This window comes from Neovison vison, chromosome 4 (assembly GCF_020171115.1).
Source record: "Neovison vison isolate M4711 chromosome 4, ASM_NN_V1, whole genome shotgun sequence".
Taxonomy (NCBI): domain Eukaryota; kingdom Metazoa; phylum Chordata; class Mammalia; order Carnivora; family Mustelidae; genus Neogale; species Neogale vison.
The window spans coordinates 135,645,176-135,669,005 of record NC_058094.1 but is presented as its reverse complement, the minus strand read 5'-3'; the positions used below and the strand labels follow the sequence as shown (position 1 = coordinate 135,669,005).

The 23,830-nt window shown below is 45.1% G+C and overlaps 1 protein-coding gene across 1 annotated transcript in view; it reads left to right on the top strand.

Moving 5' to 3' along the window:
- The window catches only part of ABCA13 (ATP binding cassette subfamily A member 13), a 330,719-nt gene that overhangs the window by 11,533 nt on the left and 295,356 nt on the right, over positions 1-23,830 (top strand). The window contains exons 2-3 of the mRNA XM_044246994.1: positions 6,775-6,868; positions 10,908-11,031. Of these exons, the coding sequence (XP_044102929.1) occupies positions 6,775-6,868; positions 10,908-11,031 (218 nt within the window). The remainder of the gene's footprint in view (positions 1-6,774; positions 6,869-10,907; positions 11,032-23,830) is intronic.

Genomic DNA, 23,830 nt, shown 5'->3' with positions numbered 1-23,830 from the left:
ACAGCATAGTCTTCTCGTCTTCAGATAAACTCTTCTCTATTTCCAAAAAGTTCTCCTGTATTCTATCTCTGGGAGTATTTTTTGTCATATTTGCTGGATTCTCTACTTCAGGGATGCTCTTCTGTGTTTACAGTCCTACCTTTAAAAATGATTTAAAGAAAATCACTGTTGTTATCTCAAACTGTTTCTCTAATGCAGAAATCAAAATTTAACTGGCGTCTCTTCTCTTTGTGTGGTTTCTGAATCATTTAGAATTGCGCAGCGATGATTCAGTCATTGTTATGTGTTCATTAGATCTGCAACCTCTCTTTTCATTTACTGTCTTTTTTTAATTTTTTTTTTGGAGCTCTCGTTTTCTGAATGTTCTTATTAAATTGTTTTTTCTTTATGAAGTGGTTGTAAAGAAATTCTTCATTTTCTTTGCATTGTTTACTTCTGGTCATGCTTTATGACTTTGGTTTGCTTATTTGTTTCTTTCTTTCCGGAGTGTTTAGACAGCTGTTTCGTTCTTCCTTTTAATCTGTTTCATTCTTGGAGAGCTCAGCCGGGTGTTATATCTGTTCTCGACTCTCTTTTCCGTAAATCTGAGGCCGGTTTGATTTCTCCCTCAAACTCTAGCACAGTCTCTGAAGACACCCTATGTGGGCTGATTTTCTGTGCAGGAGGGATGGTTGGGATGAGAGGGGAGACAGGCAGGAGGCCAGGCTGCCAGTGAGAGGATATGCAGACACTGTTGCACCAGATGGGCTCTGTGCTCTGGTTTGGGATTTTGTCCAGTGTTTTATGCCACGTTCATTGCATCCAGTTGGGGAAATTGTTCTCCAGCTCTGGATTCTTTCCACCTGATTATGTGAAGCCGTGGAAGCTTCTCCAACGGAGTCAAGCTCATTGCTCGTTTCTCTTTTGCATTTCTCCTTCCCAGCCACATTTCCCTGACTCCTGCCAGAGGGAAAGAGGCGACACCTTGAGAGTGCTCACCCCACAGATGCAGGTGTCGGGGCGGGGGTCCCGGGATTGCAGGTTGCAACATTACAGCTTTGGGGGTGTGGGGCTGAGTCAGGACTGACCTGTCGTGGGCCTGCTTGATCTGCTCCAGACTCGTTCCTTGGCATTTTTGTAGTTTTTGTATTATGGGAAGACATGTCATCTGTCTTTCTCCTCTACCTTCTTTTCTTTTTCTCCCCTCCTTTTGTCTGGGAGGAGAGAACGTTTGTAAGGAAGTGTCCATATTTTATGCATATGTGTCTGTGTATGGAATGCTAAGGTCTCAGCAAATGCCACTGCCCTTCAGCCGTGCTTTTAGGAACCAAGGAAGGCCATCCATGGAAGTCGTGGTAAGAGCCACTGTCGGATGTAGAAGTCGGGGCACAGAACTGGGCACTTCTTCCAACTCCTGGTGGGAGCTTCCGGCCCAGGACTCTGATGTGAGGTTACGTGACTGGGGAGCTGCTCTTTTACGAGCTCAGACGGGTTCCCCATCTGATTGTTCTTGAGAGCCTTGGAAAACAGGAGTGTGCTCTGTTCTCAGCCCTTCCTAGTGCAAGGAAACCACTCCTGGTGGACCTGAGGTGTGGGCCACGGTGGGAAGCATTCCCATTTAGCAGGGATGGGATGAGGAATGTCAGACAAGGGGCGCCAGGGTGGCTCAGTGGGTTAAGCCTCTGCCTTCAGCTCAGGTCATGATCTCAGGGTCCTGGGATCGAGCCCCGCATCGGGCTCTCTCTCAGCAGGGAGCCTGCTTCCTCCTCTCTCTGTGCCTGCCTCTCTGCCTGCTTGTGATCTCTGTCTGTCAAATAAATAAATAAAATCTTAAAAAAAAAAAGAAAAAGAAATGTCAGACAAGACTCTGGGATGATGAGGACAGACGAGACGAAGAGCGTGATACAAAGCTGTGATGAGCAAGAGCAGGCAGCCGCTGCAAGCTTCCAAAGAAACAGTCTCATGAAAGGCGGCGATTCACGCGCTCACAATGGGCAGTGACACAGCAGAACCCGCTGTTCAGAGACTTTGCTTCTGAGCGGAGTTATTTCAAATTCCGAACAATGGGAGGTTTTTCCCACCTGGGCTTTTCCGAGCAGCCGGGGATGGGCTTGTAAATAGAGACCCGAGATACAGTTTTTTGAAGTTTAACCAGGGTTCTGTTTTATTTCAAGATCGCCAAGAAACTTCTCAAGTATACGATGTGGAGTTTTATATTTTTTGACAATGTTATTTCCATTTGAAACTGGAGATCCCCCTTTGACTTGAGGGTGGGACGGGTAAATAGCTTCATGGCTGCTTACCGCCTATTTTAATTCTTCTGTGACAAGGCCCCTTAAGTGATGGTGGTCTTTCCATGTAGGAGGAAGAAAATCCAGGTGCTAGAAATGAAAAGATTGATACATGGATTGCATCAGAGATTTTGATAATAAGAAGGCAAATAAGACACTGGAGAAAATATTTGCAATACTTTAAGCCAACAAAGGACCAATTAAGGAATTCTTCAATTCAAAAAGAAAATAGGGAGAAAAAAAAGAAGAAGAAACAATGATGCACAAATGAGTTAAAAAGAGAAAAAAAAGGCCGGGGGTGCCTGGGTGGCTCAGCCGGTTAAGCATCTACCTTTGTCTCAGGCCATGATCCCAGGGTGCTGGGATCGAGCCCCAAATTGGGCTCCCTGCTCAGTGGGAAGCCTGCTTCTTCCTCTCCCTCTGTCGCTTCCCCTGCTTGTGTTCTCTCTCTGTCAAATACATAAATAAAATCTTAAAAAAAGGGCAGAAAGAAAAAAATGCATTGAATGGGCTCTGAAACAGTAAGACTCTCTCTTTAGTGTTAGACTGAGTATCCTCACGTTCTTGACCTGTATAGAGTCCTATTCATGCATTACTGACTGTCTAGCCTGTTTTGTGTCTGACTGTAAACTTTCATTCTATATATATGTGTGTGTGTATGTGTGTGTGTGTATGAATATAATAGAAACATGGATACAGGGAAGAATGAGAATTAATGGACAAGGAATTATTATATACTAATCTATGAAATGCTTGACTCAATACTTAAAGAAAAATTCTTTTTGCATCTCGGTTTGATAAAACATGGACAGACATTTAAAAGCCTGTTAATCTCGGGTGCTACTGAGTGTGGGATCAGAGGAAAGGTGGGTGGTTTAGCTTTTACTGAGGGCATGTTGGTTGTAGCTATGCAAATTAAACATTATACACACTTCGACTCAGTGGTCTCACTTGGTAGTGGTACTCCATAAAGAGACTTACAGAAGTCAGCCAAATGTGTGCAGAAATTCATGACAGTGATGTCCCCAAACAGAAGACCTTATAAGTTTCCATAAATAGGTGGTAGGTTGAATAAGTTAAATTCTATAGTAGGTTATTGGGCACTTTTTAAAAACAATGAGGTGGGGACACTTGGGTGGCTTAGTCAATTAAGTGCCTTGACTTGGGTCGTGATCCTGAGGTCCTGGGATTGAGCCCTGAGTCAGGCTCCCAGCTCAGTGGGGAGCCTGCTTCTCCCTCTGCCTGCTGCTCCCCCCGTTTGTGCACACACTTTCTCTCTCTGACAAATAATTAAATAAAATCTTAAAAAAAATAAATGAGTCAAGTAAGAACAATGAGGTTGATCTGTAAGGGCTGATACGAAAAATTGTTCCCCAAAACATTACCTGTGCTTATGCATCTTTTAAGATGCGTTTATTTATTTGAGAGGGAGAGCATGCAAGGGGGAGGGGCAGAGGGAGACGGAGAGAGAATCCCAAGCAGACTCTGCCCTGAGTGTGGAGCCCGAGGTGGGGCTCGATCTCAGCACCCCGCGATCACCACCTGAGCCAAAACCAAGAGTTGGATGGTTAGATGACTGCACCCCCAGGTGCCCTGCTGATATAGGTTTTTAAAAAAGAATTCAGGAAACTGTTCAGAGAATTTACCCTTTGGGAGAATGGTTGTATTCTCTCTGTACTTTTTGAATTTCCTAATGAAGCATGTATGTAATTATGTATAACATCAGAAGTTGTTACATGGATGTTGGGTCCAAACCATTTTCTGTTTTCTTTCTACCTCTCTGTCTAAAAAAATGGCTGTCATATGTCATTTAAAAATTTTTAACCCCCCCAAATTCATTATGTATTTATCCTTCTTAATTCTGTCCAGTCATTGTTGAATTTGGGGACGTTTTCTGCTTTGCACACCTGTATTCAGCCAGAATTAATCAGGAAATCCGCCCCCACCCCCCACCACAGCTCTACTCCCAGACTTCAGGAAAGGATTATTTGTTAACAGAGAATGAACAAGGTGACCTTAACGATCTGGCATCTTCTGAATGCTCTGACCTCTCTTCTGGTGTCATTACCATCCTTTGAGTCAGAGAGTGGCCTCCTGCAGACAATTTCCCTCTTCTCAGGACTATGATACTGAAATCAGTAATTGGTCAGAAACTTTTTGTGTCATGACACACTTGCTGGCATGAGGAGTATTACTCCAGGAACTGTTTCAAAGACGGTGATTTCTTTCCTTCTTTTTCATTTATTTATTTTTTATTTTAAAGATTTTATTTAGTTATTTGAGAGAGTGAGTGAGAGTGAGGGAGCACAAGTAGGGGGGAGGGGCAGAGGGGTGGGGAGAAGCAGACTCTATGCTGAACAGGGAGCCTGATGTGGGACTCGATCCCAGGACATTGGGATCATGACCTGAGCCAAAGTCAAGACACCTAACCGACTGAGCCACCCCCAGTGGGTCCCTCTTTTTTCCTTTAATTACAGTAGGGATTGAAACCTTTTCCACCTGTGTTTTGTCTTTATGGCTTCTGACCTCATACACCCAACCTGGATGCGAGTAGAGGCTGTTTCCTTGCACGGAGGAATTGGGACAGGCTGTTCAGAGAGCAAAGAAATTGAAGAGATGAGAAGTTCATTTTGGCTCGAAGTGTTATAACTTCACATTTGAAATGACCCTTTTTACTGTTCGGCTGAGCATCCTTAACTTTCTAACCTGCAGATGTTAAGTTTTTGTTCATGTTCATGTATTACTGGATGCCTCGCCTGCTTTTTGTCTGGTTATACACTTCTGTGTTTGTGGAAGGACAGGAGTGGAAGTCTGCAGGAGAACATTATCCAGCATAAAATCAAGGGAAGAATGATGACAGTAAGAATGATCTAGTGATAACCGAGGATCTTCTTCCTCTTTTTAAAAGATTTTATTTCTTTATTTGAGAGAGAAAGAGAACGAGAGGAGAGAGGTCAGCTAGAGAAGCAAGCTCTCCGCGGAGCAGGGAGCCCGATGCGGGACTCGATCTCAGGACTCCAGGATCATGACCTGAGCCGAAGGCAGTTGCTTAACCAACTGAGCCACCCAGGCAGCCTGAGGATTTTCTCTTAATTAGTTTTTCACTGGCTTATACCTTGGGTGTTTCTTTCTTAATAAATTCCATGTATCAATGGCCAATCCTTGTGTGGGTTTTTGTTGTTGTTGTTTGTTTGTTTTTTGTTTCTTTTTTACTTTGAAGATTCAAGGCAATGCAAGTTATTTCAATCCTTTTCCGTAGCTCCTTTTTTTTTTTTAAAGATTTTATTTATTTATTAGACAGAGAGAGAGAGAGAGAGAGAGTACAAGCAGGGGGAATGGCAGGTGGTGGGAGAGGGAGAAGCAGACTTTTTCTCTGAGCAGGGAGCCCAACACAGAACTTGATCCTAGGACCCTGGGATCATGACCTGAACCAAAGGCAGATGCCCAACTGACTGAGCCATCCAGGTGGCCCCTTATCTATAGCTCTTTTGTTATCTATGTGAAAAGATTTGACTCCAATCATCTGAATTTTAGGAATTTGTTCCAATCTTGAGAAAACAATTCAAAAGAAAAATTACTGATAAAAAATATTCACTGGTGGGAGAATGTGACTTACAGTATACCCATTTGGTAAGAAGGTTACGCAACCAGTAAAATGTTAGTTATGAACCTTGTGTGGCAACACTAGAAAACACTCAGAAGGGGCACCTGAGTGGCACAGTAGGTTGGTGTCTGACTCTTTATTTCGGCTCAGGTCATGATCTTGGGGTCATGAGATTGAGTCCTGTGCTGGGCTCCCTGCTCCGGGTGGAGTCTGCTTCTCCCTCTCCTGCTGCTCCTCCCTCTGCTTGTGCTTTTTCTCTCTCTCTTTCAAATAAATAAATGAACAAGAATCTTAAAAAAAAAAAAAAGAAAATACTTAGACAGTCAGTGTGTGTGCCACTGCCATCTTTAGGAAAACGTCTATTGGATGGAAAAATCAGGGATGTTCAAGAAATTAGAAAAATGTTGGGTACTTCAGTGGTTCAGTCAGTTGTGTGTCTGATTCTTGATCTCAGTTCAGGTCTTGATCTCAAGGTTGGGAGCTCAAGCCCCATGTTGGGCCCAGCGTGGAGCCCACTTAAAAAAAAAAAAGAAAGAAAAAAAGTTAATTTGTTGGAATGTGAGTAGTATGATTGAAGTTACTTATTTAATTTCTTTAATGCCATGAGGTCTTGTCATAAATAGGAATGTAGAGAAAGAAGAAAGACGTGGAAAACGTGCCTTTTGGGAGTCAACTCTAAGGAGGTGACTGTCATGGGTCTGGATGTGGTGATGAATGAACTGGGCCTCTTCTGCGGGCTCCTGTTTCAAATGACTGTTCTCAGAGATGCACCGTTGGGATGACAATGGTCTCCTTTAAAGGAGGCCTGACCTGGCCAGCGTGCCGTCCTGCAGGAGCGGAGGATACCGTCATAATTAGCAATTTATTCAAGCTCTGATTTTTTTTTAATATCTTCTGCAGGTCCTTTCTCTTGCTGAATTCTTCTGGCCATGTATCCTGTTCATGATTCTGACAGTGCTACGCTTTCAAGAACCTCCCAGACACAGAGACAATTGTAAGTTTTACTTTTGCTGTGCTTTTTGAACTACGGAGCTCTGGAGAAAAGAAGTGCAGCTCTCTTTCTCTGTTCTTTATAGACTCTGAAGAGTCTATAGACTTTATAGACTCAGAAGAGTGGAATGAGTGAATATTCATTGTAATGTCATCATAGCTGTATCTCTGGGGTCATGACAGTTTACCATCATTTTATTTATTTTTTCTCTTAAGAATGAAATTCACACACGTCTGCTTCATCTGGCAGAGAGATTTATTCCTCTAACTAAACTGCCTTTTGGGGCATAGGTTTCTGTGCTCTCATGTACATGCAAAGAGGAGAAGACGACGTAAAAGTGGGAGATACAGGGGTGCCTGCGTGGCTCAGTCAGTTTGTGTCTGCCTTCATCTCAGGTTGTGATCCTGGAGTCCTGGGTTCGAGCCCTACATTGGGCTCCCTGCTTGGAAGGGAATCTGCTTCTCCCTATGTCCCTCCCCCAGCTCCTGCTCTCTCTCCCTCTCAAACAAATAAAATCTCTTTGAAAAGTGGGAGATACATTTCACAGTTTGCCAGCATGATACTGATGGCAATGGTGATTATATGGAGGTGGGGATGATAGTGATGACGAAGATGACAGAGATGATAAAGATGATGGTGATGATGGTGATGATGGTGATGATGATGCAGGTGACGATGATGGTGATGATGATGGTGATAATGGTGGTGGATGATGTGTGATGGTGATGGTGGTGATGATGGTGATGATGATGGTGATGGCGATAATAGTGATGATGTGTGATGATGATACTGGTGATGATGATGACGGTGATGGTGATGATGGTGATGGTGATGGTGATGATGATGGTTATGATGATGATGGTGATGGTGGTGGATGATATGTGATGGTGATGATGGTGATGGTGGTGATGGCGATAATAGTGATGATGATGATGGTGATGATGATGGTGATGATGATGGTGATGATGCTGATGATGGTGATGATGATGGTGATGATGGTGATGGATGATGGTGATGGTGATGATGATGGTGATAATAGTGATGATGATGATGGTGATGATGATGATGATAATGGTGAAGGATGATGGTGATGGTGATGATGGTGATGATGATGGTGATGATGATGGTGATGATGATGATGATGGTGATGGTGATGATGATGGTGATAATAGTGATGATGATGATGGTGATGATGATGATGGTGATGATGATGGTGATGATGATGGTGATGATGGTGGTGGATGATGGTGATGGTGATGATGATGGTGATAATAGTGATGATGTGTGATGGTGATGACGATGATGGTGATGATGGTGGTGATGGTGTTGATGGTGTTGAAGGTGTTGATGGTGATGAAGGTGGTGATGGTGATGATGGAGGTGAAAATGATGGTGGTGACACACTGATAACCCATTACTGACTAACTTCCTCTGATTCAGGAACTTTATCAAAAAGACCCTTTGTTTGTCTGGTTTGAAATCTCAACAGCATTGCCACTTGAGAAATGACGGCCTGTTTTCTTTCTACTGGATTTATGCCACTAGAAATATGGATAATGTGGTTAATTCTGAAAATGTTACATGAACTGGCTTGGCTAGTTTAGCGTCTGCCTTCCGCTCAGGTCATGATCCCGGAGTCCTGGGATCGAGCCCCAAGTCAGGCTCCCTGCTCAGCTGGACACTGCTTCTGCTGGCTGTTCTGCCTGCTTGTGTTCTCTCTCTCTGTCAAAGAAATAAAATCTTAAAAAAAAAAAAAAAGGAATGGGATTTATGTAAAATAGCATGTCACTATCCAAAATAATTTATTTACTCATTGGGCAACCATGCGTTGTGGGCCAGCCATGTCCAAGGCCTTGCTGAGGATAGTGTAGTGGACAAGCCATTCTCCCCATCCCTCTGGAACTTGCTGTTGGGCCAGATGAGTACAGTACAGTGGCAAAAGTGTCACGTGAGCCCAGAGGGCAGGTGGCCAAGCCATGTGGGGAAAGGCTACCGGGGAACTGGCCCGTGAAACTTTGCTGGATTAAGGTGTGCAGAAGAGGAAAGATCCAGGCGGAACAAGCAGCCTGGGGAGAAGTGGGACTTAAAGGAGTCCCAACGCCCGAGAAGCAGAACGGGGCTGGAGGAGTACACACACAGGTCACATCCTTCAAAGGCTTTGTTTGCTGCCGAGGATGGTCAACCCCTAAGGGCACGCGGGAGCCTGAGACCCTGGAGTGTGAAGGCCTGAGGGATGGGCCCGAGGCAACAGTGGAAAAATGTTTTTGAGTGTTTTAGTGTCAGTACCAGCACTGAAAGGACAGTACAACGTCCGCTAGTCAGTCCCGGTGGCCCCACGGGAAGAGCCGCCTGTGATGTTCCTTATCTGACTACTCGCTGACACCTGGTCCGGCCTCGGTCATCAGGAACACTGTTTCCGCCAGAAAGTGGCGAGGGGAACCCTGAAGATCCTTCTGAGACATGGGCGCCGGTGAGCGATGGCAGGGAGGAGAAGGCTTTGTCAGAGCCTCGAGGGGGCCCGGGAGCCACAGTCCCGGAAGGACCACGCCTGGAAGCCTCGCCTTGCCACCCCCGGGCTGTGTGGACGTGGGCACACGAGCTCGCTTCAGGGAGTCTCTTCTCCGTGACAAGAAGCGAATTTTACCGGCTTCCGGAACTGTCCAAAGGACTCAGTGAGAAAGCCAGTTGTGAGTGTCCCAGCACAGGGCTTGACCTACAAGAGGGGACCAACACATTCATAACCCCTCCCCCACTCTTCCCACAGTCCCCACGCCAGGTTGCTAGTCTTGGAGACAAAGTATGTCCAGGACTAGAGTCATCTATCGCTGACCCACTGGGCACCCGCTGTGGGGGCCACTGTTCCTGACACATGTCCCTGAGGCAGAGAGGACCCAGAAATCACAGTCGGGAAACATGCTTCTTCCTACTAGTTGGGGCTATGACCCCACATCTCTGTCTGGTCTCCTTCTTAACGCACTGAGTCTTGTGTTAGCTAAGATCTCCATTTGCCCGTCTAGCTTAAAAGCCTGCTCATTCATTTTTGTTCATTCATTCATTCATTCATTCATTCGTTTGCTTGTTCATTAGTTCATGGATTCACACATCCAATGTTTACTGACTGTCCTCTGCACGTCAAGCGTCATGTTGAGTGAACCCTGGGCATCGTGGGTCTCCCTGTCTTGGAGAGCAGGATCCTTTCCCGGACCAAACTGGATTCATGGTGAAAGCCTTCCCCCGGGTCTACGAGCTGCTCCTGTTAGATCAGGAACTTCCAAGCTGCCCGCACTCCTCAGCATCCCCACCATTGCCGTCCAACCATCGGGGGCCTGGAGGGCGGGCAGGACGGGGGGACACGGATGGCTCACGCATGATTAAGCCAGGTGCCTTGTGGCAACATTTGTCCCGAAAACCCTTGCATCCTATCCACTTTTCTTAAACTTCTTTGCGTTATATGATCTTTAACAACTAGATATGATCTTTAACAACATCCGTCCCGTGTGTGTCTAGGGAGCACTGTATTTAGAGGCAGGGCTGGGGAGGGGGCAGAGCAGGGAATACAGTGACCTGATGAATCTTGGTGTTCTAAGGCCAGGGTGAGGCACACGGCCTTGCAGCGTGAGCGCAGACCCCGGGAGAGCTGCTGCGTAGGAAGGCCTCCTTCCTTTCCTATCTCCCTCCCTCTCGCTTCTTTGAGCCCTCTGACTTTTATTTTTGTATTTTCTTAAAGATTTAATGTCTTTGTTTGAGAGAGAGCAAGAGAGAGCATGAACGGGGCAGGGGAAGGACAGAGGGAGAGGGAGAAGCAGGCTCCCCGCTGAGCAGGGAGCTTGATGTGGGACTCTATCTCAGGAACCCAGGATCATGATCTGAGCCCAAGGCAGACACTTCACGGAGGGAGCCACGCAGGCATCCCCAATCCTTTAAATTAATTACAAGATTAATAACAGAATAACACTGTCTAAGACACTACCCTTCTGACGAATGCGCATTGATGTCTGGTCCCGGTTGTATGAACTAGTTTCTTCCTTGCCTCGACTCTCAGGTTTTTTGCAAGCCCGGGACCTGCCCAGCCGAGGCGTGTTCCCCTTTGTCCAGGCCCTTCTCTGCAACACGGGCTCAGCCTGCAGGAACACGAGCTATGTGGGCCCGACGGAGCGCCATTTGCGGTAAGAGAAACACATGCGCCCCCTTCTGAACTCACGGGAGCGGGCGGGATGCTCTGAGGAAGGCCTCATGGTTTTGGGGGAGGTCGGAGAGCCCGCACAGGGCAGGATTCACGGTTACAAGGTGATCAGTGATGGTGAGTGCAGATTCCCATGAGAACGTGTGCAGCGAACGACTGGTTTCGGGAGGTCTTTTCACGGCTGTTGCTGGGACCGCAAGGCGACCGCTGATTCACAAATGTCACTCGCGGGTAAGTTTGTTTTCTGTAGCTGAGACATCCGGCTTCGGAATTACTCTCTTGGCCAACAGTGCAATTTTGGTGCCGGATGCCGTCAAGCCAGCGTCTGTGAGGGGCTCCCACTGGGGTTTTCCTGCTGTGCTCTTTCGGACGGGGATCCTGTGTGAATGCAGTCAGGGGAACACAGTGGTGTTTACTGCCTTCTTGTTGACCTACCTGGGACAGGTGGCAATTTCTCGAGCCAAGGCACCCTCTGGCAGCCTGGGGGGGGGGATGGTCTGTTGGCATCAAAGACCACACAGAGAAAGGGCTTATGTGTGTCCTGGGAGAAGAGTCAGGAAAAGGGGGGTTTGGCTTTGAGGATCCTGAGTGCTCTAGAAGCTTCTTTCAGCACAGGTAGAGACCAAGGGAAGGGGCTGATGGTTCGACTGTGCTAGGCATGAAATCTGGGTTTGGTTTCATCTGCGCTTCCCGGCGTTGGCTGCTCTAAGACCTATCCGATCTTCATCTCTCCATTTGCAGTTACAAGCAGAAAATGGGACGTTTCCAGGTCATTTTGGACACGTCTGGTACGGTGTTTATCCGGGGTGCTTAGAGATGTTTTTGCGACAGGTGATCTAAAAGTATGACAGAGAGAAAATCGTTCAGGAGCCGTCTGAAGTCTTAACCCCGGAGTAGTCAGGGGTCTTCTTGCGTGCAGAGTGAGGGTAGGAGTATACAAATGTAAAGGTCTCTTGCTGGTTTAGGTTTAGGAGGCCTCCAGCTTGCCAGCCTCTCTGCCCCAGGGCCCCCCATCACTTCCTCCCTCAGAATGGACACCGAGGTGCTGTCGAAGTGGGAAACGTGGGCTTTGCCCCCAAACAATGGCCCCGCTCCTGCTTACTTCTGGGCATCTGTGCACGTTCCTTGACCTCTCTGAAACTCAGGTCTCACTTCCCTGCCTCCAGCGCCATGAGTTTGGAAGACAAAGTCCAAGAGACCCCTGGCACCATGCATGGCCCGGTAGTGATAGCGAGTTCTTGTTGCTCGGCTGTCACCATGAGAGACTGTGGATCCTCACCACGAAAGAGCTACCCTCTTCCCCGCACCGTGCTCGCCACTTCCCCACCCCCTCCTTCACTTCCCTGAAATGCAGGGACTGTCCCAAACCCGCTGACAGGGTTTCACACCTCATCCAGGGGGCCCCCTGTGCCTGGCAGGGGCAGCAGGGAGCAGGAATGAAATGCCTCTGGGCTTCTACAGGTGCCTGAGGCGGCGGTCTGACAGGTGCAAGTTGAGGCAGGAAAACACATTCTCAGACAGTGCTGGGGACAGACGCAGGGGAGTGAGAACATGGCCACCTGCAGCTCCCGGTTGGGACCTGCCACCTGGCCGTACTGCGGGCTTGTCCCCCTCTTGGTTCAGCTGTGAACTGCCTTGACCTTCAAAGCCGTGCCAAGACTCCCTTCCGATCGCCCTGCGGTGGGAACTGGCTCAGCTTCCACGTGTCAGAGAGCCCAAGTGTCCGTTTCAAGTCTCTTTAAACGTTATCATGGTGAGTTTTGTGTGTGGATTTTCACGCCCTTTGTCATGCCCCTGGGAAAGTTCATCCTGGGCGCAAGTCCCCTGTTTCACCTGCTGGAGGACGTGAGTATGAAAATCGACTTCCTGGGGAGCCTGGGTGGCTCAGTGGGTTAAGCCGCTGCCTTCGGCTCAGGTCATGATCTCAGGGTCCTGGGATCGAGTCCCGCATCGGGCTCTCCGCTCGGCGGGGAACCTGCTTCCCTCTCTCTCTCTGCCTGCCTCTCCATCTACTTGTGATTTCTCTCTGTCAAATAAATAAGTAAAATCTTAAAAAAAAAAAATCAACTTCCTTATTCGTGACTTTGTGGGGAGCTTGGCCGTGGCCCTGACAGGAGGGTCTCAGGGCTCCCGCGTGAGTCATCCCGGGAAGCAGGTTAAGCGGACGTTCTCACTCGGTGTCAAGCATCATTCCTGTGCTTTTAAGGCAAAGCCATGGCACAAAAGCACATCTCATGCCCATGTGCCCGTCGCCCCCTTTCTACGCGGACAGCTCCGTGGCAGACAGCACGCACCCCGGGACTGTCTTCTCTCTGGCGTGGGGCGCCCTGCTCTCCAGCGGTCCTCATGCCCTCCTGTCGGCTTTGTCCTGTTTCTTCCTTCTCAGGTCCGCCCCGAGCCCTTGAGGATCCCCTCCCGTCCCTCCTGCCGTGCGGTCTGACTCCTGCCGCTCCTCCCAGCTTCTGGGCTTCCTGAGCACGCTTTGCACCCTGCCCTGCCTGTCGTTCTGTTTCTGCCTTTCCACTTCTATCCATTCCAGGCTCCTTTACAACCAGCCGAAGCCTCGATCTCCTTCCAAGGCAGCTAAGAGTTCCCTCCTTGTCCCTTCAAAGGATGGAGGATGTGGGGGACGTCCAGGAGTACAGGTGCTTAGCGGGAGTCCAGGAGGATTCTGTCCATGCTCATGGCCCCGTCGGTCCTTCTGCGATTACACGTTTCTGTCCCCTCCCCGTTTATGCTGTCCCTCCTCTTGCCCTCACACTGTCAGGCTTTACCCCTCCATGGTCACAGGTCCCCTTCCGCAGGAGACCCTGGCCCTGGAGTAGTGTTCTTCGTGGCCTCTCTGTGGCATCGTTGTTAGGAGTGTTTCCTTCTGGGCTCTGTCCCCCTGGACTTGTTCCACCAGACCAGAGGCCCCTGGGGTCGATCTTGTTCCAGACGTTTTGGGTCCCCTCTTCATTCGTGACCTCAGAAATGAAGGGGAATCGTCAGGGTGTTGGGAGACGGGAATATCAGGATGCCCTTGTCTGTGACACTAAGGGACCCTGCATGGTCTCATTTTTTCTATGTAGCTGCAACCATGGAACTAATTTCAACTTCTTTGTCGCCTTCAGGCCCTTTCCTTCTCCTTTACAGTTTCCTCTCTAAGGAGCCGCAGAAGAAAGGCAAGTTCACAGCGTCCTGGGGGCTATGTCTAGGCTCCTTTCCAGAGCTTAGCCAAGAGCCCGCCCAGCACCAGCACTGGCTCAGCCCCTGGGGCTCTGCTGGTCCTCCGCTCTGGGGGTGTCATCGGCTGGGTCGGGCCAGGGCCGTGTCTCGTGGCTGCTGGCGCCGTGGTTCATTGCAAGGGTCTCCATCTTGTTCTCTCCACGGTGCACGGTGTAGACGCCCTCCATTGTGTTGATCTGTTCCTTGCTCAAGGATGGGTGTGCTGCTCATCTCCCCTAGGATGGGGGTTTCGTGGGCGTTTAGCTGCATAACACACCCCTGCACTGGTTCCTAGAGCACGTGTGCAATGTTCCGCTCCTCACAGCCGTGTAAGAGGGGCCCAGACGCCCCACTTCTTGCTGTTACTTTCAGCCATTCTCAGGGTCAAGTTGCATTATTCGAGGGTAGTTTTGACATTTCTCTAATCGTGAACGATGCAGTCATACCGTGATTTCTAAGAAACGGGTCTGTGGTCATCTGACTGATGGTTTTCATCTCTGATTTCTGGCTCCGGGCCCCCAGTCTGGGGGGATTTCCTAAATACTCAGGATTTGTCTTTGTTTTGCTAATCATGGTGATTTTGGGTCCCTCCCGGGGTAGGGGTAGGGTAGGGGTAGGGTGGGGGTGGGTACTGGTTGCCGGGGGAGCCAACCTGGTGATTAGAGGGATGGATCTTTCAGGCTCCACTCCCCACCCCTCCCCCTCCCTTCCCAGGAGGGGTGAGGGGTTGAAGGTTCAATCTGCAATGGCCCATGATTTAATCAATCCTGAGCATGTAAGGGGGCCCTCATGAAAACCCAAAAGGACAAGGTTCGGAGAGCTTCTGTGTTGGTGACCACAGGGAGTTTGGGGACAGTGCTTCCTGGGGAGGCAGGGGAGCCCCGCACCACCTCCCCAGACCTCTTCTGGGGCAGCTGTTCCCTCTGACTGTTAGCTGGTATCTTTCGTTATATCCTTTAATAAACTGGTAAACCTAAGTGTTTCCCTGGTTCTATGAGTCATCCCAGCAAATTAATCAAGCCTTCGGAGGGGACTGTTGGAGCCTCCGGTGTGTAGCAGGTGGTCAGAAGCACCATTGACAACAATGACAACGGCTGGCGTCTGGAGAGGAGTTGGGACGGTGCTAGGGGACCTTCACCTGTGGGGTCTGATGCTGTCTCTGGGTAGATGGTGTCAGAAGTGCACAGAATCCTTGGACACTCTGCTGGTGTCTGACGATTGTTTGGTGTTGTGAAGAGGGTGGGGACCCTCTACATGTTGGATTTTGGTCTGGGAGCCATAAGAGAGATGGTGAATTCTCTTTTCATGTATTTACTGGCCATGTGAACTTTGTATGTGTGAAGTGTTTGGTCAAACCTTTTTACAATTAATCGCTGCATTTTAGTCTTGGTTTTTATTGAATCCTTAGGGTTCTTAACATATTGTGGATACAAGTCATTGATGTGAAAGATGTATCATGACTATTTTGTTCCTAGTTGTGGCCCGTCTTTTGAAGAGCAGTGGATTTCTTGTTTGTTTTGGTGCTTTTTGTGTTGCTTCCTAACGGGGTAATTTACCTCAGTGAAGGTCTTGAAGATGTCCTCCTAGAGGAAAGAAGATTTTTCTCCTTCTTTTAGGGATTTTACAGTTTAGGTTTTTGTTTAGGTGCACGATCCATTTGGAGTCAATTTTTATCTACGAGGTGGGGCACGTGTTGGACTTCACCTTGTATTTTAACTTACAGGAGCTCGGCTGTGCTAGTACCATTCTTCGAAAAGGCTATCCTCTGCCCACTAAACCATGTTGGTGCTTTGGTTAAGAGCTGGCTAATCCAATAATAATATGGTAGTTGTGTTGCTGCACTCTCCTATTTTAGTGATCCTATGACAAATATTCTCAGTAACCATCACTGTAGTGAAGGTCTCGAAATGAGGGGATACAAGACCTTCATCTTTATTATGTTTTTCAAAATTATTTTAGCTCTTCTAGCGCTTGAATTTCCATGTAAACTTCATTTTATTTTTAAAGATTTTATTTATTTATTTATCAGACAGAGAGAGAGAGAGAGTGAGAGCAAAAGCAGAGGGAGCAGCAGGCAGAGGGAGAAGCAGGCTCTCACCCGATCACAGAGCCTGATGCAGGGACTCTATCCCAGGACTCCAGGATCATGACCCGAGCTGAAGGCAGCTGCTTAACCAACTGGGCCACCCAGGCGTCCCCCATGTAAACTTTTAAATCCTCTTGTTTATTCTTACAAAAAAGCCTGCTGGGATTTTTATTGGAATTACATCGAAAATAAATAAAGCCTTATAGAGAATTAATTCACATACCATAGCATTGACCCTTAATTAAGGTGTGGAAGTTGATAGTTTGTGGTGTATTCACAGAGCTGTGCCTCCACCACCATAATTTTAGGACATTTCTCATCATTCCCCCCAACCAAAAAAAATCCAAAGCACCTGTATTCATTAGCATTTCCTCCCCGACTCCCCAGCTCCTAGCCTACCTATCCACTTACCCGTTTTCTGGGGCTAGAGATTGGACTGCTCTGGAAGTCTCAGAGACGGAAATACACCACTTACGGGTATTTTTGTAATTGGCTTCTTTCACTTAGCTGGACATCTCGAAGGTTCCTCGCAGTGGGAAGTGTCGGCCCCTTCATTCCCTTTCATTGCTGCCAAGTTCTGTTGTGCAGCTGTCCGAGGGGTTCGTACGTTTTGGCTATTGTGAATTACACTGCTCTGACTATGCATTTTAAGTTCGTATAAGTATTAACTTACGTTTTCGTTTGTCTTGGATGTATGGGAGGTCAGATGACGACTCTGTGTTTAATGTTTCGAGAAACTCATTGTTTACAGGATGGCTCTCCCTCTCCCCTTCCCAGCTGCGGTGCATAAGGACTCAGTTGATCCACACCCTGCCCTGTCCTTCGGGTGTTGCCATCCGGGTCTCTTTGTGGTTTTGATTTACATTTCCCCGATGATTTATGATCTTGATGAACTTGGGCATCTTTTTTTTTTTTTTTTTAAGTAGGCTCCATGCCCAACACGGGGCTTGAACTCACAACCCTGAGCTCAAGACTCGCAAGCTTCACTGACTGAGCCACCCAGGTGACCCTGTTCAAAAAACTCGTAATGTGGACACTAACTGCTAGTGCCTTTGTAATATATCCCTTAGGACTTTCTGCATCCATGATCATGCGACTGGAAATGCGGTTTTTACTTCTTGCTTTTCTAGCCCAGACTCTTCTTCTTTCTATGACGTAGGAAGTGTAACATGTTCTCGTTTACCTACTTTCTCTAGGTTCAGATTTAGATAATTGGTTTTAGACCTTCTTTTAATGTAAAGATTAAAAGCTATGTATTTTTTTCTGGGCACTGTGTTAAGCCATCATGAATTCTGACATGATGACTTTTCATTGGCAGTAAGTTCAAAATAGTAACTGAACGCCACTCGTGGGTTATTTGTAGATCAGATGCCTTCTTTCTAAACATTTGAAGATTTTCCTTAAGTCTTTTTGTTACAAATTTATATGTAATTCCACTGTGGTCAGAGAACACTATGTGATTTCAGTCTTCTTGACTTTGTGAGGTTTTTGTTTTATTTTGTTTTGTTTTTTAACCGTCCTAGCCTATGCGCTCCTTTGATGAATATTTAATGTGAACCCGAAGAAACGATTTGCCTTCCGCTGGTGGGTAGAATGTTGTGCAAGTCTTCAAGTCTTTAGTGATTTTCTGTCCACTTGTTCTATAAATTAACAAGAAAGGAACCGAAATCTCCAATCACAATTGTAGATTTTTCTTGTTCTTTTCAGTGCTATTGGTTCTTGCTCTGTTTCCTTCGAAGCTCTGGTGTTAGCAGACACACATTCAAATTGTTAGGTTTTCCTCAAGGACTCATTTCACATGACCGAGGGATGCTGTACTACATATATGATGCACAGAATGTGGTTTCTTATGCATGCAACAAATTACATGCCTACTACACTATGTATCATAGAAGGATACGTAATCTCTTTCTCCCTGGTTATAGCCTGTGTTTTGAAGATGGCTTTGTTGGATATTTATGTAGATGTTGTAGTTTTCTTTGGCTTAGTGTCTCATGATAGATCTTTTCCCATCTCTTAACCTTTTGGCTGTCTGTGTCTTCACAGATTTACAGTTTAGACAGCATATAGTTAATTCTCGCTTTATTATCCAGTCTGACAGTCTTTGCCGTTTAATGTATGGACTGTTTATACTTGATATATTGGATTTGTGTATTGGCACTTGCTTTCTCCTTTTATTGTCCCTACTATACTCTGGTTTTCCTCTTTGTTGCTTTTTTATGTAAATGGTGTAATTTTTATTTCACTTTCTACACTATTGACTTACTAACTCCAGCGTTTTGCTATATTTTCCTAATGGATTTGGCCGCTTCATACTTGCATATGTGTATCTGTAGGAGTGATTTCTAGAAGCAGAATTGTAAGTGAAGCGATGAATAAATTTTTAATTTTGATGGTGTTTTCTAAAGGCTCCTTTATGGAGATTGTAATATTCTGCATTCTGTCTTCCAAGATGTGAGGATAGTTTTTCCCCCCCTGTGGTGAAAACAGGAAAGATCTGGTTGAACTTCTACATTTCTGTCAGGAAACTGATGAGAAATGAGACATCAGTGCTGTTTTATTTGCTTTTTTGTCATTATGGGGATGTTGAACCTATTTCTGTATCTCCATGTACAGCTTCTACTTATTTTCCTAGGAAATATTTATTCATGTCCTTTGTTCATTTTTTCTCTTGATTCACGATTTTTTCTTCTTTACTTGTTAAGGAGGTAAACTTTTTGTCGTATAAGTTGTAAATTTTGTTGCTTGAGTTTGACACTTATTTTTTTTTTTTAATCTGTAAAAGTAAATATTTATTCTTTGTGGTACACATCAAATATACAGTGGTCTGCATCAGAGTAATATTTATTCACAAAGTGAAATGAATTACTAACATGTACCATGAAACAATATGCCACATTTTTTTGAAAGGCAGAAACATACCAAACAAATGTTATTGAAATTAGCAGCTAGAGAGTGACTGTACTTCTTATAAGCTATAGTAGTTTTAACTATATATATATTGACATGGAACATGTTAATGATTTATTTTTGCAAAGAAAAGGTACCCTGTGGCCCTATTTTTAAATATTTCTATTTTTATTTATATCTACACACATTATAACACATTCAAAATCTGAAAGGATATATACTAAATTCAAAATATGATTTCCTCCTAGGTGGTAGAGTTAGGATAATTTTTTTTTTCCAATTTATTTATTTTCAGAAAAACAGTATTCATTATTTTTTCACCACACCCAGTGCTCCATGCAAGCTGTGCCCTCTATAATACCCACCACCTGGTACCCCAACCTCCCACCCCCCCGCCACTTCAAACCCCTCAGATTGTTTTTCAGAGTCCATAGTCTCTCATGGTTCATCTCCCCTTCCAATTTACCCAAAAGCACATACCCTCCCCAATGTCCATAACCCTACCCCCCTTCTCCCAACCCCCCTCCCCCCAGCAACCCACAGTTTGTTTCGTGAGATTAAGAGTCACTTATGGTTTGTCTCCCTCCCAATCCTATCTTGTTTCATGGATTCTTCTCCTACCCACTTAAGCCCCCATGTTGTATCACCACTCCCTCATATCAGGGAGATCATATGATAGTTGTCTTTCTCCGCTTGACTTATTTCGCTAAGCATGATACGCTCTAGTTCCATCCATGTTGTCGCAAATGGCAAGATTTCGTTTCTTTTGATGGCTGCATAGTACTCCATTGTGTATATATACCACATCTTCTTGATCCATTCATCTGTTGATGGACATCTAGGTTCTTTCCATAGTTTGGCTATTGTGGACATTGCTGCTATAAACATTCGGGTGCACGTGCCCCTTTGGATCACTACGTTTGTATCTTTAGGGTAAATACCCAGTAGTGCAATTGCTGGGTCATAGGGCAGTTCTATTTTCAACATTTTGAGGAACCTCCATGCTGTTTTCCAGAGTGGTTGCACCAGCTTGCATCCCACCAACAGTGTAGGAGGGTTCCCCTTTCTCCGCATCCTCGCCAGCATCTGTCATTTCCTGACTTGTTGATTTTAGCCATTCTGACTGGTGTGAGGTGATATCTCATTGTGGTTTTGATTTGTATTTCCCTGATGCCGAGTGATATGGAGCACTTTTTCATGTGTCTGTTGGCCATCTGGATGTCTTCTTTGCAGAAACGTCTGTTCATGTCCTCTGCCCATTTCTTGATTGGATTATTTGTTCTTTGGGTGTTGAGTTTGTTAAGTTCTTTATAGATTTTGGACACTAGTCCTTTATCTGATATGTTGTTTGCAAATATCTTCTCCCATTCTGTCAGTTGTCTTTTGGTTTTGTTAACTGTTTCCTTTGCTGTGCAAAAGCTTTTGATTTTGATGAAATCCCAAAAGTTCATTTTTGCCCTTGCTTCCCTTGCCTTTGGCGATGTTCCTAGGAAGATGTTGCTGCGGCTGAGGTCGAAGAGGTTGCTGCCTGTGTTCTCCTCAAGGATTTTGATGGATTCCTTTCTCACATTGAGGTCCTTAATCCATTTTGAATCTATTTTTGTGTGTGGTGTAAGGAAATGGTCCAATTTCATTTTTCTGCACGTGGCTGTCCAATTTTCCCAACACCATTTATTAAAGAGGCTGTCTTTTTTCCATTGGACATTCTTTCCTGCTTTGTCGAAGATTAGTTGACCATAGAGTTGAGGGTCTATTTCTGGGCTCTCTATTCTGTTCCATTGGTCTATGTGTCTGTTTTTGTGCCAGTACCATACTGTCTTGATGATGACAGCTTTGTAATAAAGCTTGAAGTCCGGAATTGTGATGCCACCAACTTTGGCTTTCTTTTTCAATATCCCTTTGGCTATTCGAGGTCTTTTCTGGTTCCATATAAATTTTAAAATTATTTGTTCCATTTCTTTGAAAAAGATGGATGGTACTTTGATAGGAATTGCATTAAATGTGTAGATTGCTTTAGGTAGCATAGACATTTTCACAATATTTATTCTTCCAATCCAGGAGCATGGAACATTTTTCCATTTCTTTGTGTCTTCCTCAATTTCTTTCATGAGTACTTTATAGTTTTCTGAGTATAGATTCTGTGCCTCTTTGGTTAGGTTTATTCCTAGGTATCTTATGGTTTGGGGTGCAATTGTAAATGGTATTGACTCCTTCATTTCTCTTTCTTCTGTCTTGTTGTTGGTGTAGAGAAATGCAACTGATTTCTGTGCATTGATCTTATATCCTGACACTTTACTGAATTCCTCTATAAGTTCTATCAGTTTTGGAGTGGAGTCTTTTGGGTTTTCCACATAGAGTATCATATCATCTGCGAAGAGTGATAATTTGACTTCTTCTTTGCCGATTTGGATACCTTTAATTTCCTTTTGTTGTCTGATTGCTGAGGCTAGGACTTCTAGTACTATGTTGAATAGCAGTGGTGATAATGGACATCCCTGCCGTGTTCCTGACCTTAGTGGAAAAGCTTTCAGTTTTTCTCCATTGAGAATGATATTTGCGGTAGGTTTTTCATAGATGGTTTTGATGATATTGAGGTATGGGCCCTCTATCCCTACACTTTGAAGGGTTTTGATCAGGAAGGGATGCTGTACTTTGTCAAATGCTTTTTCAGCATCTATTGAGAGTATCATATGGTTCTTGTTCTTTCTTTTATTGATGTGTTGTATCACATTGACTGATTTGCGGATGTTGAACCAACCTTGCAGCCCTGGGATAAATCCCACTTGGTCGTGGTGAATAATCCTTTTAATGTACTGTTGAATCCTATTGGCTAGTATTTTGGTGAGAATTTTTGCATCTGTGTTCATCAAGGATATTGGTCTATAGCTCTCTTTTTTGATGGGATCCTTGTCTGGTTTTGGGATCAAGGTGATGCTGGCCTCATAAAATGAGTTTGGGAGTTTTCCTTCCATTTCTATTTTTTGGAACAGTTTCAGGAGAATAGGAATTAGTTCTTCTTTAAATGTTTGGTAGAATTCCCCCGGGAAGCCATCTGGCCCTGGGCTTTTGTTTGTTTGGAGATTTTTAATGACTGTTTCAATCTCCTTACTGGTTATGGGTCTGTTCAGGCTTTCTATTTCTTTCTGGTTCAATTTTGGTAGTTTATATGTTTCTAGGAATGCATCCATTTCTTCCAGATTGTCAAATTTGTTGGCGTAGAGTTGCTCATAGTATGTTCTTATAATAGTTTGTATTTCTTTGGTGTTCGTTGTGATCTCTCCTCTTTCATTCATGATTTTATTTATTTGGGTCCTTTCTCTTTTCTTTTTGATAAGTCTGGCCAAGGGTTTATCAATTTTATTAATTCTTTCAAAGAACCAGCTCCTAGTTTGGTTGATTTGTTCTACTGTTTTTTTGGTTTCTATTTCATTGATTTCTGCTCTGATCTTTATGATTTCTCTTCTCCTGCTGGGCTTAGGGTTTCTTTCTTGTTCTTTCTCCAACTCCTTTAGGTGTAGGGTTAGGTTGTGTACCTGAGACCTTTCTTGTTTCTTGAGAAAAGCTTGTACCGCTATATATTTTCCTCTCAGGACTGCCTTTGTTGTGTCCCACAGATTTTGAACCGTTGTATTTTCATTATCATTTGTTTCCATGATTTTTTTCAATTCTTCTTTAATTTCCCGGTTGACCCATTCATTCTTTAGAAGGATGCTGTTTAGTCTCCATGTATTTGGGTTCTTTCCAAACTTCCTCTTGTGGTTGAGTTCTAGCTTCAGAGCATTGTGGTCTGAAAATATGCAGGGAATGATCCCAATCTTTTGATACCTGTTGAGTCCTGATTTAGGACCGAGGATGTGATCTATTCTGGAGAATGTTCCATGTGCACTAGAGAAGAATGTGTATTCTGTTGCTTTGGGATGAAATGTTCTGAATATATCTGTGATGTCCATCTCATCCAGTGTATCATTTAAGGCCTTTATTTCCTTGTTGATCTTTTGCTTGGATGATCTGTCCATTTCAGTGAGGGGAGTGTTAAAGTCCCCTACTATTATTGTATTATTGTTGATGTGTTTCTTTGATTTTGTTATTAATTGGTTTATATAGTTTGCTGCGCCCACGTTGGGGGCATAGATATTTAAAATTGTTAGATCTTCTTGTTGGACAGACCCTTTGAGTATGATATAGTGTCCTTCCTCATCTTTTATTATAGTCTTTGGCTTAAAATCGAATTGATCTGATATAAGGATTGCCACTCCTGCTTTCTTCTGATGTCCATTAGCATGGTAAATTCTTTTCCACCCCCTCACTTTAAGTCTGGGGGTGTCTTCGGGCTTAAAATGAGTTTCTTGGAGGCAACATATAGATGGGTTTTGTTTTTTTATCCATTCTGATACCCTGTGTCTTTTGATTGGGGCATTTAGCCCATTAACATTCAGGGTAACTATTGAGAGATATGATTTTAGTGCCATTGTATTGCCTGTAAGGTGACTGTTACTGTATATTGTCTCTGTTCCTTTCTGATCTACCACTTGTAGGCTCTCTCTTTGCTTAGAGGACCCCTTTCAGTATTTCCTGCAGA